At 36.8% G+C, this 16,044-nt stretch overlaps 1 protein-coding gene across 6 annotated transcripts in view; it reads right to left on the bottom strand.

Annotated features, from left to right (window-relative positions):
• The window catches only part of MDFIC (MyoD family inhibitor domain containing), a 176,837-nt gene that overhangs the window by 122,751 nt on the left and 38,042 nt on the right, over positions 1-16,044 (bottom strand). For 5 of the 6 annotated variants that reach the window (XM_077834251.1, XM_077834253.1, XM_077834218.1 and 2 more), the window contains one exon: positions 8,291-8,566. In XM_077834251.1, the coding sequence (XP_077690377.1) occupies positions 8,291-8,566 (276 nt within the window). Of the gene's footprint in view, positions 1-3,203; positions 3,435-8,290; positions 8,567-16,044 lie in introns of all 6 variants that reach the window. The other variant, XM_077834244.1, reaches the window with a different exon arrangement.

Raw genomic sequence — 16,044 nt, 5'->3', positions numbered from 1 at the left:
AGAAGTGGAACACATTAAGCCAACTATCTGGAACATGAGTTTCATTTTACATTCCCAAAGATGAGCAAAAATCATGGAAAAAGAATAAAGCCAGCAACCTGGGGGTGGAGTGTATCTTTTTGCAACTTTTTAAACACCTATTCTTTTCTGTTGCAATACAGTCTTCCTCTTTATACTGTAATACAAAGTAGGGTTGCTGGGCCTAAAACTGTCTCCTGATAAACCACAACAGCCGAAGGTTTGAACTAAAGCCACTATTCACCTCAGTGACATGCTAACTTCAAAAAAATCTCTCTTTGTGCAGAAAAAACATTCATCCATTTTTAAAAATTGGACATTTCCTAACATAGTGTAGGCTGGAGAAACTGGGGCCCACACAGTCACAACAGCATTCTTTAGTTCTTCATCTCCCAGTTTGCCATCCCACATAGCAGTGCCCCTTCACCATAAACCAAGATATATTTGCCTTAAAGTTAATGGTGCAGCACTTTTGGTAAACAGGTTTCCTCTATTTTTGATCAGGTGTAGAACTTGCTCTTTATAACAGACTGTGTCAGAGTGCTGGGCAACAGCAACTATGCAGCACTCTGATCACTGTAGCACCAATTAAATCACATGTTGTTTACTAGCAGAGTCTCTCCAGGTGGTCTGGGTGCACAGAGGAAGACAGGGGTGGAGAGAGAGCCCTGTTACATAGACCTTTTCTCTTTCACTCTCCTCCCCACAAATCTAAAACAATTTCTAATTTCTCAACATCCTTTTTAAAGTGTGGACACCAGAACTGGACAAAGTTTCAGTAATGGTCTCATTAATGCAATATATAGAAGTAACACCACCTCCTTCCTCTTACTCAATACCTGATCATACATCCTAGGATTGCATTTACTCTCTTTGCCTCTGCACTGGACTGGGGGCTCATTTCTCTTGTTTATGCAGTACAACCCTTAAGCCCTTTCCAGAATCACTATTTGCCAAGATACCATCCCCTATCCTGTAAGCGTGACCTACATTCATTGTTCCTAGATGTATGAACTTGCTTCTGGCTGTATTAAAACTTACATTACTCAAATCAGCCCAGCTCACCAAGTGATCCAAATTGCTCTATGGAAGCACACCTGTCCTTACCATTATTTACTACTTCATCAATGTAACTGTCTCCTGCAAACTAGCAATGATTTTGTGTTTTCCTCCAGATCGTTGATAATAATATTGAAGAACATTGGGCCATTCAGTGGGATGCCACAACAAACACTGCCATTGAACAACAATTGCTCAGTTACTTTTTGAGACATATCAGTTAGTTAATCCATTTAGTATGTGCTACATTGATTCTGAATAGTGCTGTTTTCATAATCAGAAAATTGTGTAGTACAAAGTCTAACGGAAGACTAAGAATGACATAGTTCCTTTTATGAACCAAACTTGTAATCTTATCAAAACACAATATCAAGTTCAACCAGACCTATTTTCCCTAAAGCCATGTCAATTGGCATTAATTATTATACCATTCTTTAATTCTTTACTAATTGCATCCCAAATCAACCCTTCCATGATTTTGCCTGGGATCAACATTAAGCTAACCAACCTGAAGTTACCCAGGTCATTCCACTGAGCTTCTGTTAACTATTAGCACACTACTAACTTTTTTTCCTCAGTTCTGTATTTTAAGATTTCTTGGACAGGGTTCTAAAAACTCCTTGTCAGTGTCAGAACAAATGGGCAATAAATACCACAAGCTAGTCAAGGTTCTGCAGCTCAAACAGTGCATATGCACAAAGTTACTTTCGGTAGATTTGGGAAGAGAAGATTAACATTTAAATGTTGTATCCAACCAATACATATTTTGTAGTAGCTTAATTTGCTTATGCATGAGACCTCAGACAAAACCGTACAGGTTTTAAGCTCTGTAATCTGTTTAACGGCGGTTTCCTTGAGAGATTTAAGGCCCAAATGGCTTCTTCCTCCCTCCCAATTATAGTATTTATAGTATTTTTGCTCATTTAGTCTGGAAACAGAAACAACAACTAATAGCTTGAATTTTGTAGAGTAAAATTTTCACAGCAAACTGTTCTAAAGCAAGCCATAGTGTTAAAAAAATTGCCAAATGTTGCCGAAAATTGTTGAAAAACTAATACATTTGAGGAAATCATGATCTCCTTATGGAACTTGTGTAATCAAAAGAAATTCCTAATTTGTGGAAAACATTATTCATGGGAAATTATTCACAAACTTTTACCATTCTTCCAGAGGAGGATGTAGAAGACTTTCTTCAAAGCTCATCAACACTTCTTAACTTGACTGAAAGTATATATTGCTGAATGGCAAAGATCCAACCTAGGTTTGGACCTAGCAGTCTTAACTTCTTACTATTATTTATTTTTGCCAAATGAGAGATTCACCACTCACAATTTAGGGAGCGAAAGACCCAAAAATGAACAAAACTTTCCCAGGGTCCCGCAAAAATTGTATTTAACAGCAAACTTTGGTTTAAAAACAACTTTCTCTGTTTGAAATATACTTTCTGAAAACAAACAGTCCCTTTCTTTATCAATATTTCTTTTAAGAACATGTTCAGTATCTTAGAGGTTGCACACATTCAGCACATTGCTGCAAGTGGATGATAACTCCTCAAAAAAAAATTTTAAAAAAGCCACTTTAACTACAACAAACAGCAAGGATCTAAGTTAGGGTAAAGCCTTGCTGCCTAAACTTAACTTTCCATAACCAAAGTTTGCCAAATCATTCCTCGTTTTTAGTTATATATTTTAATGTCACTTTGTTTTTAAGGGTCACAATAATTATTATAACTAGTAGTATTAGCATAACATTTTTTATCTTCCTTACACACATTAACAATTCCTCAGTATCCCAGTTTAATATGCAAGACTGAAACAAGCATTTTTTGAAACAAGGTTAGCTTCCCTTCTGCTATCTCCACCCACTTCTTTTATTTAAACTGGGTAGATCTGTTTAACAAATAGATTTTAAGAGATCCATTACATGACCATCTAAACTTCACAAGATCAGCCAAAGTTAAATTGCAACACGTATAGCAAAAACACACATGCAGGCTGATCTTTGCTTCTTTTACAATACTTGACACTAACCTGTCACAAACTGACTCAATAAGCTTTCATACCAGGCAGGCAGGTCATATACAATAAAAGGTTTTCATGTCTGTAATGGTAAATAAGCTCACTTACAGAATGCAGACCTTGGTCAGCTTTTTAGCTAACTATATTCACACAGTTCAGACAAACTCAAAACAGATCTCCCAAGCACTCTGCTGTCTCACAGCAAGAATCAAAAAGGGCAAAACCGCAATCAAAGTGGCAGTTGAGGTCCTCAGCAGGGGTTTGCTCAAGGCCCATACAGAGAGATGAACAGAAGTCTCAGCAGGTGTTACAGGTCTCATGCAGATCGGAGGAGCAGACCTGGAGAAAGCCAAGGATGAACACAGAGCACTGTCAGAAGAGACAGGCCACAACCAAAGCAGCACAGCAGTCTGAGACAAACAAGAGACAAGCTGAAGAGAAGCCAGCTGAACAAAAGTAAAATAATGATGATGATAATAATTAAATTAAATAGAGATATGGTTTACATTTACAAAGCAGTGTACAAGAGGTAACAGATTAAAAAATCTGTTATCTATGTGATCAACCCCCTCTCCAGCTGCTGTGCACATCACCTTGAAAATATTCAATATTCCTAAGCAAAATACTGAACTAAAATTTTAAATACACGAACAGGCCACATAAACAGTACAGTTCTCCCTATTTTGGGAAAAAATATAAAAATGTCAAACACGAGAAGACACAGGATAGTTTAAGCATTTTAAAAGCTGACAAAAGTCATTTATCTTCTTTGGGAAAATTAAAAAGCTACCTGAAATAAACAGGCATATAACCTTGCGCAACAAAAGGAAGCTCATAATGTGAGCTCTTGAAACACAATCTGATAACATTACTTTTCTGTGTAAACAACTGCTATCATTGTGATGTGATTGTCAATTGATCACAAAAGAGAGGGGGCGTCCACAAGACAATCTCTTTGTTAGGGAAGATAAGGTTCACAATATGAAAAAGGTTTTAGAAACTATGCCCAAAATTTGTGCACATCATTGCTGGGTGGATAAATGTATAATGTTAGGTACAGCACTGAGGCGTGTGAACCTATATATTTGTCCAGCTAACTATATTTGTTACTTTGAATATAGTTAAAGAAGATTGAATATGCATTTGATTAATAATAAGCAAATTAGCCTTCTATAAGAAGTTACAAAAGGGTAACATTCTCCTAACTGCCTTCAGAGCTGGACCACTGGAAAGCAGCGGCTGTTGGTTGGACACCCAGCTCTGAAGGCCATGCCACTGCCAGCCGTAGTGCAGACGTGCTTCTCCACTGCTGCTGGTGGCAGTGCTGCTTTCAGAGCTGGGCGTCTGGCCACCACTCCCAGCTCTGCCTTCACACACAACGAAGGGGATCATGAGCAAATAAACCGGAGAACCACTGTTCTAAATAAATGTTCTTTTCTGGAGTGGTGATTTAGTCCCTGTGCATTATTTCATTTAGGTCAAATGACCAGTACCACTGTGTCCACTTGCGGGTTTAATCAACAAAAGGAGTGATGAGAGAGCAAGACGAATATTTCCTGCATGATAAGGACTTATACAAACATCACCAACAGTCTCCACAACTGCACCTCCACTTCCAGCAGAATAAACTACTCAAGTGCTGAAAAAGTTGCCAGCAGGTTTATCCTATATTTTTGACACAGATGCAGAAGTGCCTGCCATAGGACCACAATGCAAAATAAACCAAGTTACTGAACAGAAAAATAACATTTTCCACAGATGTGTATTCATCACCTGATACCTCCATACAGTTTAATTACGACACAATAAAGCTATGCTGCACTCAAACTGAAAACAGTTGAACCTGAGCAACAATTTCAGCAGCTGTCTTAGATCATACTATTCAGAGCCAAGACAAATTTTCTCACCTCCAAAAACCATAGCATTAAGCACCAAATTAAACATGTCTAATTTTAGCTGTTGGATAATTCTGTATCTAGAGATTATATGTGACAGTGTACTATTTGTGACTATACAGGGAGTGTACTGTATTTTTAATTTACAGGACACAAGTAAGAAATTACCTCAATTTATAAATGATGACACAAAGTGAAGCCACAATTGTATCAATCAGAATCACTCAAACAATGAAAACAGTAAGGACCTACTAACAGTTCCGTAGTAATTTTTAGGTCTCATTTAGATGCATGTTTTCACATATAAACAATTACTTTATACTTTAAACCCTGTCAGGTAGGGCTTAGATCATTTGTTTAAGCCCGAAGTAACTCGGGAGATCCCTACAAATAAGAGGAGTAAAATAAGCCCTATCTGCCTTTTTATTTTATTTTATTTAAAGAACACCCACTGTATGAACGGATCATACAGAAGGGTCCTCCTGCTTGCCCCTTGCTCCCCCTGGGGAGTAAACAATAGAGGAAGCAAGGGGTAAGCAGGAGGACCCTTCAATTTGATCTGTTCAGTGGACTTGGGGCGTTTAGGGGGGAAAAAAAAGGCCGATAGGGCTTACTTGACTCCTGATTTCCCCAGGACAGACTGTGCATAGCTGAGGCAGGATGTCCCTGGTGCTGCCCCAGCGGCAGTGTTGCTCAGTGCCACCCCTACACAGGCCTTTGTACAAACTGCACAATCCAGTCCTGACTATAAAGTGTCATTTCTAAACATACACAGCATAGTATGTGTCACAATTGAAACTTTCCATGTTCCATGTGTTTACAACGTATGGAGGGTCTATGTCGAACTACAAAGTAGCAAATCCACAGGGAACCTCCTGATTTTTCATTTGGGCCAAGAAATGGGAGCATAATGAGTGAAGGGAAAATCAGACTCAATTTAAACACATATCTAAAAGGGATTATTTTGCTTTGTAATTGATTTTGAAAAGAGAATTAAGTTACTGAGAAGTTGTGCCTGCATATAGGACTCTTGTTACAAGACAATGGTTCATAAGAGATTTCAGGGCCTGAATTGCTGTTGTTTAGTGTTCAATTAAAAAAAAAGTAATACTTCTGCCAATTTTATTTTGAAGGTTTACAATTAGCTGTTGAAGACAGAATTGAGAGAAAGGATTTCCCAGTTATGTTCTTAACTATGCCACTGACTTGCTGCACACTGACTTGCATCCAATTGTTCTTTTTATTTTTTGCATGATAAATATCCACTAATTTGAATGCCTAATTTGAGACATGCTGAATCTGGTTTTCAGAGGGGATAAGAGCATTCACCATCTTAATTAGGTCAGTGGAGTCTCAGGAGTTTAGCATCTCTGAAAAGCAACCTAGAGACGTAAAATCGAACAACAAAAAATTGACATCCTCTATGTTTATAAGTGGTGAGTCAGATTCTTCACTTGTATCAATGTGTTGACTTTCAAATAGAAGTAATTATGGAATTACAGAGCACAGGCAGAAGCAGAGCAAACTTCCTCACAGTGCACTGTGAATGTGCCTCAACCTTGACTCAGGGTTACCACTGCCAGGGATAAGAGAATAATTTAGTATCTAACCTCATTCAATCTTTGCTGAGGTTGTCAATAAGGGTGCTGGTTATCATGCCAATATGACTGTGGCTTTTAGTCTCACGATTGATATTAAATCTTGAATTGGAATTTATAGCTATACCTGCCTCTCTTAGCAGTCAGGTTTCCCCTGAACACCAGTCATGATTAATTTTTTGCCAATAAAGTGACTTCTTAAGTAGCAGTTACAGTCTTACAAATTCCCACTGTACACTTTCCCCGACCCACCAACAGGAGCACCAGTTTTTAGGAATACTAAAATATCCTTTTAAGAGTCTGGATTTTCTAAACTCAGCAATGTTCAGTCCACATGAGCCACATGAATAGCCATGTGTTCAGTCCACATAAGCCACATAAAAAGACAATATGAAAAATAAGTGAGTATGAGGAAAATATTGGGTAGGGAGGTGATGTGGCTTTAAAATGAAATAAAGCAATAGAGGGGTCTAGCAAAGCAAAAGATGGTGCATTTGGAAGTAAATTTGAAAAAAATGAGAGGGTAACCAGAGAATAATAGCAGGTAGTTGAAAATATCATATGAAAATAAATCCACAGGAACCAGAATGAGCCCCACAGTACCAGTATGAGTGACTCTACCCCTGCAGTAATAACACATTTCCACTCAAAAGGAAAGGCCACTGAAGTCAATGGGAATCATTCCACTGCTGTAACAGTCTTTGGTTCAGGCCTGATACGTACTTATCTTCTGATCCCCTTCTCCTTAATCCTCCTTATGCCTCCTCTCCTCCCATCCAGATTGAGAGTCTCCCCCATGTCTCTGAACAAAATTACCTCCCAGTCCCTGTCCCCTATGATTCTGTGTTTTCACCTGTGTTCCCAGACTGCTTAAGCCAGTTCCACATTCCTCCCCACAACAGTGCATGAAAGCCTGCTTCACCATCAATAAAAGTAAGAGAGCTTCCAGCGTAGCTCCTTCTGTAACAGGCAGAAGCAAAGCTTTTTGAGTATATTAGTACTAATGGAAAGACAGTGGATTGAAAATGGGCTCAGGAACTCTGGGGCCATTAGTGTAATTGTGGGGAGTGAAAAAAACACAGCTAAACATAAGGAAAAATTTTACTTTTATTCATTTAAGCTGGGCATAGGGAAGAGAGCGTAAGAAGCAATTGTTCCATGCAAACTATTTACAGACTAAATATAGTATGATGCATAATAATAATAATAATAAAAACAAAAACACTGGTCCATTTTTAACTTCTGATTTTCAGACCACACAGGAACTCAGGAAATCTGCTAACAGCAAATTTTCAACAACAAATCTTGCCCTGGGAGAATCTGCCATTACAGGAATTAACTCTGTACCAATCTCCCAAACCAATGCTTGTACACTGTTTGTGGTGTATTTGTGAGGACGTTGCCAATTTAGAATTGCAACTATTCAGTCTGAAAATATTATCCAACTATGGTAGAGAAATGTTTGAAAGCAGGAAATCACCTATTGCTTCAATTTCCTTCCAATACTTAATATTTTCCTTTGGGGAAGTAACTTGTGTTTTATCATAATGATTTCTATTTCCTTCTGGAGCATGAGCCATGCTCTTCAATTATTTTTAGTTGATTGTGTAATTATGAGAGAAAACGGGTTTTGGTTAGTCTGTGTTTGGTTTGGTGTGGGTTTTTGTGTTTGTTTGTTTTTATAATAAGAATTTCATCTTACCTTCAGGAGAAGAACCTGGTTTTTGAGAATATGCAGAGCTTATTTTACTCTTCTTGCTGCTATCACTGTTGACGGACAAGCTGGACTGAATTTTTCTGTGCATTTTTTGTGAAACAGGAACTGAACATTTTCTATTATCTGTAGCTACATGTTTGACCCCGTTGTGAATTCCATTTCCATTACTCAGACCTGCATGACCATTCTGTATCTTGCCAGTTTCTTCCTCGCTCTTTTCCAATGCTGAAATATTTGGCTGAGGCAAACGTTGAGGTTGTGCTTAAAATGAAAAAGAGAAATAGTTAATACAATTGTCAACTGGTATCTGAACAGACTGAGACCTGACTGGGAACATAACTATTTATTGCCTTTATTCAGTGACCGAGAGAGAAAAAGTGGAAGAGTAGAAATTAATGAGAAAAATCTCTAGACTAAAAATTATGGAGATTAGTGCAATTTAAACATTCATATAATGCCATAAATATATGACACTTACAAAGTCAAGAATAAGACATGGTCCTTACCCTGAACAGTTCACAATTCAGCATGAGTTAGAGGGAGACAGCAGGAAGAACAGAGAAGAAAGCAGAGAAAATGTGTGCAGATGGAAAGAAATGGGAAGAGAGAGGGAGAACAGGAAGCTGCAGAAAAGGAAGGAAGATATAGGAATGGAGAGAAAAGGAGCTAGAATGTTGTAACAGTAAAAAGGATATGGGAAGATAATTGGGCAAATAGACAGAACAGGAAAGAAAGGAGAGCAGCGGAATGAAGAAGAGTATACAAGCATGACAGTACAGAAGTGAAATAGGAGGAAGGCAGTGCACCTAGGCTGGCTGTCATCCCAGATGACAAGTAAAGGGAGGCCAGACAGCCAGCAAAATTCTGAGCTGGAACCCATGAAGGCCAGTGTTTCTTGGGAAGGACTAAGACACAGGCTTTGGAGAGCAGGGCAGTCAGTTCAACTGACAGGAGCAGCATTTTCAAAAGCAATATGCCAACTGATTTGTATGGCAACCAACAACCCATGCAAAAATCAAATCCTCCCAATTCAAAGTCACAATTTAAAAATGTTTCTAATGAATCCATTCAAATGCTAACAGCTACAAATTTAAACAGTCAAAAGAACAGTTGTCTAAACTGTGTCCAGGACATACTAACATGAGTTCACAATGCTCTGGTTAAGATTATACAAATACTTCTGTTATAAATGCCTATTACTAGGGTGTCATTATCTCTGATTAAAGATTCTCTCTGGTCTGAAACTTGACATACAATATCTCAAAGCAGTAGGAAATATTTTTGGACAATATCTATTCCAAGGATTTTTAAGTTTATATGTAAGGAAAAGAGTAATTAGGGCTTTTAAATATGCTTTTTATGCTCTTAATGTAAAAAAAAGTTTGTGTTTTTAAATAGAAATAGTAGTCCCCAGTCTGGACTAGTCACTTTACCTTAAAAAAAAAATCGATACCTATGGAGTTTTAAAATGGGTGAAGTCACATTATAGTGACATAATGAGGTTTGAGCCCATACAAAGCACCAGCTCGAGGCCACGAATGCACATACATGAGCACTGCAGAATCTAAAAATACTCCTAAATTTCAATCTTGAGTAATAAAGAGTGGACAGATTCCTTTTATCCAGTATAGGTCTTTTAGCTGCTTCCCCTAAACTACTGACACTGACTCAGTCTTTTCCAGATTAAGTCTCACTCAGGCACCAAATCAGCCATTTTGCATTTAATAAATCACAACAACAGATTTATAATACTGAAAGCAGTTTATCAGATTTTTATGAACATTTCATCTAGTTGCAAACAGATTATACTAAAACATACAGACTGAAATCAGGGAATAATTTTAATGTGTCCCTGAACCAGATGTTTTCCTCTATAGTAATCCCAAATGAACATACTATAGCTAAACGAACATTGCTGGGGTGATTTAAAAAAAAACCAGAAAAAAAAGAGGGGGAGTTGTTTATTTTCTCTCCTCTCTTTACAAATACATTTCCCATTTTTCAGAATGTTCTGCCTATCTCAGATACATGCCTTCCTCTCTATGCTGACTCAAGATCAAAGCTTCAATGATAGAAATACAATGAATTGTTCCTATTACTTAACTACCTCCCCTTTCTTGTCCTTTAGATCATGACTTAAAAAATTTACTGGACACTAAAAATACTACCTGGAGGTCTAACCCTACTAAGACTGAGCAGACCAAAAATGCAGAGGGTGAAAGGTTCACACACACTCAGTGGAGCTCCAGGAACACTGCCAGGTGAGAAGATGAGCCCCCTGTCCTCTTCTTACTCAGGAGAGGGATAACAAAGTTTTGTCCCCAGCTTGGAGTCTCCATTTTGTATCAGCCTTCACTTAGTGTATCTGATATATTTGAAGCTGAATCATCCACACTGCTGTAAGAGAAAAGGTATGCAGTGTTGTAGCCATGTTGGCCCCAGGATATTAGAAAGACAAGATGGGTGAGGTAGTATCTTTTACTGGACCAACTTCTGCTGGTGAGAGAGACAAACTTTTGAGCTTACACAGAGCCCTTCTTCAGATAAGAGAGAGCGCGCTTCTCTTCCCCCCCCGTCCAGAATCTGCCTGATGGTGGAGTTGGCAGGCCTTCATTACTCTACATGTTGCCTTCCTCCTGGTTGGTGTGGCAACAGAGAGGAGGTGGGAGTGGAGGCAAAGAAGGCTCTATTATTCTATTAATCACCCTGCCTTTGTTTATTGGTTACTTCTTCCCCTGCCTCCTCTAATAGCTTTGCCAAGTGCAGCAACTTGAAACGCGCCTGATTCCTGACCATTTCACTGTTGCCTGCAGATTTGGAATAGAAATACTGAAATTGACTCATGTTTTGAAGCTTGGCAAATCTAGGAACAACAGTACAAGCACTTAGGCTGTCTTCTCTACAGACTCCGGAGAGTATTGTTATACATTTTGTTAACATTGGAAACGTGTCTTCATAACCATAAAAGGTCTAGAAACATTTTTTGGGGAAAGGAAAACTTGGAAAGAACCCATCTGAAAGAGGATTAGACAGGGAATTACAAATATACTTTAGGGAACAATCTATATAAATTTCACCTACATAATAGTAAAACTGTACACACATACGGCTAAGTTCATCCAGTGGTCTCAAACCACTATCCAATGACATTGGCTCCATTTTGAAAATGGAGGCACATATGTTAAATGGTTTGCTCATGGTCCCACAGCAAACTATTTGCAAAGTAAGAAATAGAATTCTTACATCTCAATTTCTAGTAGCTCTAACCATTATGTCCCAATAGTTCTTTTCCATTTCTAATGTATATAATTACAAAAATTGAAGTGATCCTTTCCAGTTCTCCGAGGAAACAAAACTTGCTTTGCCCACTCAAATTTCTGCCAGTAAGTATTTTGCTTAAGATGCAATGGTACCAAGTGTTACAGCAGCACACCAATAGCCTGAAGGTACTGAGGGAGTGGGTAACCTTCCTCAACAGATGAAAACAAGAGAAGGTAGAAAGAATTCTGTGTGTCTAGACACAAAATTACTAAAATTGACAGTTATGACCTTTTCCAAGCCAGCTAAATTGGTGGTGGTGGCTTACAATTGTTTGTGCATGTTTGGAGCTTTATTACAATACAATAACTTGACAAATTATCCAATCTTCAAAATTATGTCTGTTTCTGTCAATTTGTGCATGAATGGGAAGTCTTGAGGTAATTAAGCTATACTCAGTTATTTGTTTTATTTTATTTTTACTAGGGATTTTTTTTTTTAATAATTCTGTTCCCAAAGTACTCTTACTTCAGCCTTTTAGCATTAACATACAATTTTTTAGCTGACTGGCTTTACAGTATTCACATATGATATGTAGGCCAAATCTGAATAAAACCCCCAAATGTATTAGTTATCTCAATTTAAATTTATTTTAACTTTATTGATAATTTTTCACCAGGGAGACTTGAATCTTATGGTTAAAATACACTTGAAACCAATTAGGAACCATAGGACTGCATTCTAGCATAAAGAACAAAAGCAGTTGACAGTTTTAAGATTAAGCCACAATCGTTTGGTTTAAAACAGAAATATTTTTACCTTACTTTTTTTTTTTCAAGATATAAACAACCTTTTAAAAAAATAATATGGGAAATAATATGGGAATATGGGAAAAGTAATATGGGAAATGACACAATGCTTCTTAAAACACAGTGATACCCAGGGACCCTCACTCTCCCTTTAATGATCCACTGCTCTCATTCAGCTGTCTTTCTTTTTTCAAATCTTTACATATGTGACAGCTTTCAAAAGTAGACCATAGACCATCTGGCATTTTCAGAGGTGTAACTTGTGCAAATTCAGCTCTACTGGGAACACAATGCTATCTTCTGCCTGCGTTATAAAAGATACAATAGAATGTAGAACTTATGAGTTGTTTTGAATTATTCATTTTTTGCCTGTATATTCAAGAAATTTTACAAACTCTGCATTTTGTACTACATAATCACATGCGTTAAAGGTACAAAGAAACTTTTTGACACCTCTTTTCTACAGAAAGATGGCATTTTGTTTGATATGTGAACATTCAGCGTCTGTTATATCATTCTAAACAGGTCGCATGCTGCTACAAAAGACCTCATTTTACACTCTATGTATGAGCAAAAAATTTATTCTTGATATTCAGTAACTAATGCAATACACATCAAAATTTCAAATAGCAGGTGTATGAACATTCAGTATCTTAAAACCAGAATGGCACTGGTCACCTACTATATGTTAAAGACATTTAAAACAAAAACAAAAAAAAAACCCACCTTTCCTTGCACAATGAATATCCACAATGAATAGTTTCAAATGTCCTAAGAAATACTATGCTTTTTAGGTTAAAATGTTTTCAGTCTGTAGCAAAACCAGTAAATTTAGAGCAATATTTTATACAGTGCTAACACTAGTGAATTTTCAATAAGAATGATAAATATTGGATTAATGATTCAATAGAGTGAATCTCTTGATAGAAAACTAGCAGATAATGTAGCTAGCAATAACTATACATGAATCTGCTGCCTGTGGAAAAGCAATAAAAAGGCAATATATTGCTATAACATATAATCTATTAGCGTGTTTCACTGCTGCCCTGTCATGAGTCTCTTTACAAAGTGGGCCTTAATACAGTAACTGCTGTTATTTAACCAACTTTATATAATAAAGCAATTGTAAGGTGAGTAAATGGTAACAAAGTATTTAGAAAACTACAATACATTTACTATGCTTTTGATAATTTTGAAGTGATTATGTGCATTCTCATTCAGATTCTGAATGCAAGCCAGATGTCTAGGTCAAAAAAAAAAGGCTTACTTGAATATACATATAAACACATACCCCATACACATAAAAGAATATGACTTTTGTAATTATTTGGAAAAAGATTTAGAAAACTACAATACACATTTATTGTATCTGTGACTAAACCTTTATTCATCTAAAGGGAAAATATATGCAAACATGGGGAAATTCCCTTTTTAGCATAAGAAGATCTGTGTGAAGACATTTGGGATTTTACACAAAAACTTAATATATATGTAGAGTACACAAAATTTGTCAGAGCTGAAGAGAGTCAAATGACGACAACATCAGGAGGAAGAAAACCTGAGACAGCTGATTACATTTCAAAACAACTCCAAGGCTGGCAACACAATGTGGAGTTTACCAAGCAGCCCATCTAAGGAAAAGTGTCCTCCAGTTTATTACCTGAATCATTGGACTATTATCCGGAAAGAATATCCAACACTGTGTGGTGGTTCAGGACATGGCATCACAATACTCATTTGGAGCAACATTTTTGAAATAATATAAAAAAATGTAACGGAGACGTTAAGAGATATGATTTCTCCAATTTATTTTTTAATAAAGAAAAAATTATGTCTTCTGGAGGGTATTGAGAAAATATGAAGGACTATTGCAATTTAAAAGTGTACTTGTCACTTGTTTTTCTCCCAACAACTTTAAATACAGCAAGTGGAGTGATCATCTATTAGGAGATAGGAAGGTCCTGCTTTGGTCTACTAACATCAAAGGACTGGCTCTCCACCGCTTTGTATGGTAACTGTTTACATCTGCTCTGCACAAGCTGAAAGTATGCAACAAACGGCAAAGCAGTGAAAAGTCAGACCTCTAGTTTCTAGCCTGCTCATCTTCATGACACAAACCTTGTCTTGAAAAAACAAAAACAAAAAACAAAAAACACATTACAACTAACCATGGGTTATTTAAAAAAAAAAAAATCCCAGAACTGTATTGGTCTCTATTTAATGGAAAACTAAGATGACTGTACAATTGCTTCTAAGAAAATCCTGATGTAAAAGGCAACATTTCAAAATGACTGTTGCACAAAAGCTTATATTTTAAAAATTACAAATTGAGTGTGTTCATGCCTGCCATAAGCATATCATTTTATTAAAGCTTGTAGGACTCAAAGACCTCAGTAGTTTTCCCTCCTTCTTCCCCCTCCCTTTCAAACTAAAATCCTGACTAGACTCTACATGAATCTTCAGACTACATCAATAGGTAGCTCTGCATAGCTATCTAGAATATTAACATTCAGATTACAAGATGTACCCTTTGAGTCAACCTGTGAAGTGGCTTTTGTCAGCAATTATTTTTGAATATTTTCTAGGAAATAAATAGCATATACTGCACCTTCTGTATCAAAGAAAGCATACATTAACTAAATAACAAGATACCATCAAGGTACAATCTATCTTTTAAAATCAATTTTTCACACTGAATTTTTTATACCATGCTGACTTTAGAAGGAAAACAAAGTACCAACTAACAGCATCAACCATTTTTTTTTAGAAACATCTTCATGTTTTACAAGAAGCATCTTCAAAATGAATACAATGTATTACTATGAAACGGGATTTCTTTGTAAAGAAAATACTTTGGTGAAATTGCTGGTAGAAGTTTTACAAGACCCAAACTGAGAACAGTTTGTTAGAATGTGTCAGAAAACACATCCACAGAACACCAAACATAATAGTGGAAAAATAAATTTCATAACATCAGTTTTCAACCTAAGGAGAGGGAGACAAGCCTTTGGCAATTGTGTGCACGTTTGAGAGGTGAAAAGGTGTCACAAACCTGTTCCCATCAGGCTGAATAAAAGGTTTAAAAAAAAATAGTTTAAAAATCAAATTCTTTTTACATTAAAATACATTTTTCTTTTTAAAAATAAACCCACTTACAATTAAATCTGAAATTGATAACCTATGTTAAGACCTAAGCTTATTATCATCTATTAAAATAATTTACATTCAATATAAAAAACAGTATCAAGCAGTACAAGTACTCGCTGTTGAAATTTTAAAGAAAGTCAAACCACTGAACTGGTGGAAGTCACTGGCTAACCACCTGGAATCAGAGTCTGTTGAAGTGCTAAACCAGCTTTTGACAGAAGTATTCTCTTTTGTAGGTGCAGGGAGAACATTAACTGCAGTTCAGTTCATTCAGCTAGTTCAGTTCAATGACTAGCTCATTCAAAGTTGAGAAACCAAAAGAGTTGGGGGGGGGAAGGGGGGGGGCAGGAAAAGCTTTTTTTCCTCTTCTGATCTATGAATAAAAACTAGGTGTGAGGATGAGATCTACTAGTTCTAAAGTCTTAATGGACATGGTGACCATTCGATTCACTAACTACAGATAATGCTTCCTTTGTTTAATAAATCAGTTGTATATACTAAACATGTTTTAATAAAAACTTGATT

This window comes from Eretmochelys imbricata, chromosome 1 (genome assembly GCF_965152235.1).
Source record: "Eretmochelys imbricata isolate rEreImb1 chromosome 1, rEreImb1.hap1, whole genome shotgun sequence".
NCBI classification, from domain to species: domain Eukaryota; kingdom Metazoa; phylum Chordata; order Testudines; family Cheloniidae; genus Eretmochelys; species Eretmochelys imbricata.
This window is presented reverse-complemented; position numbering and strand designations above follow the sequence as displayed.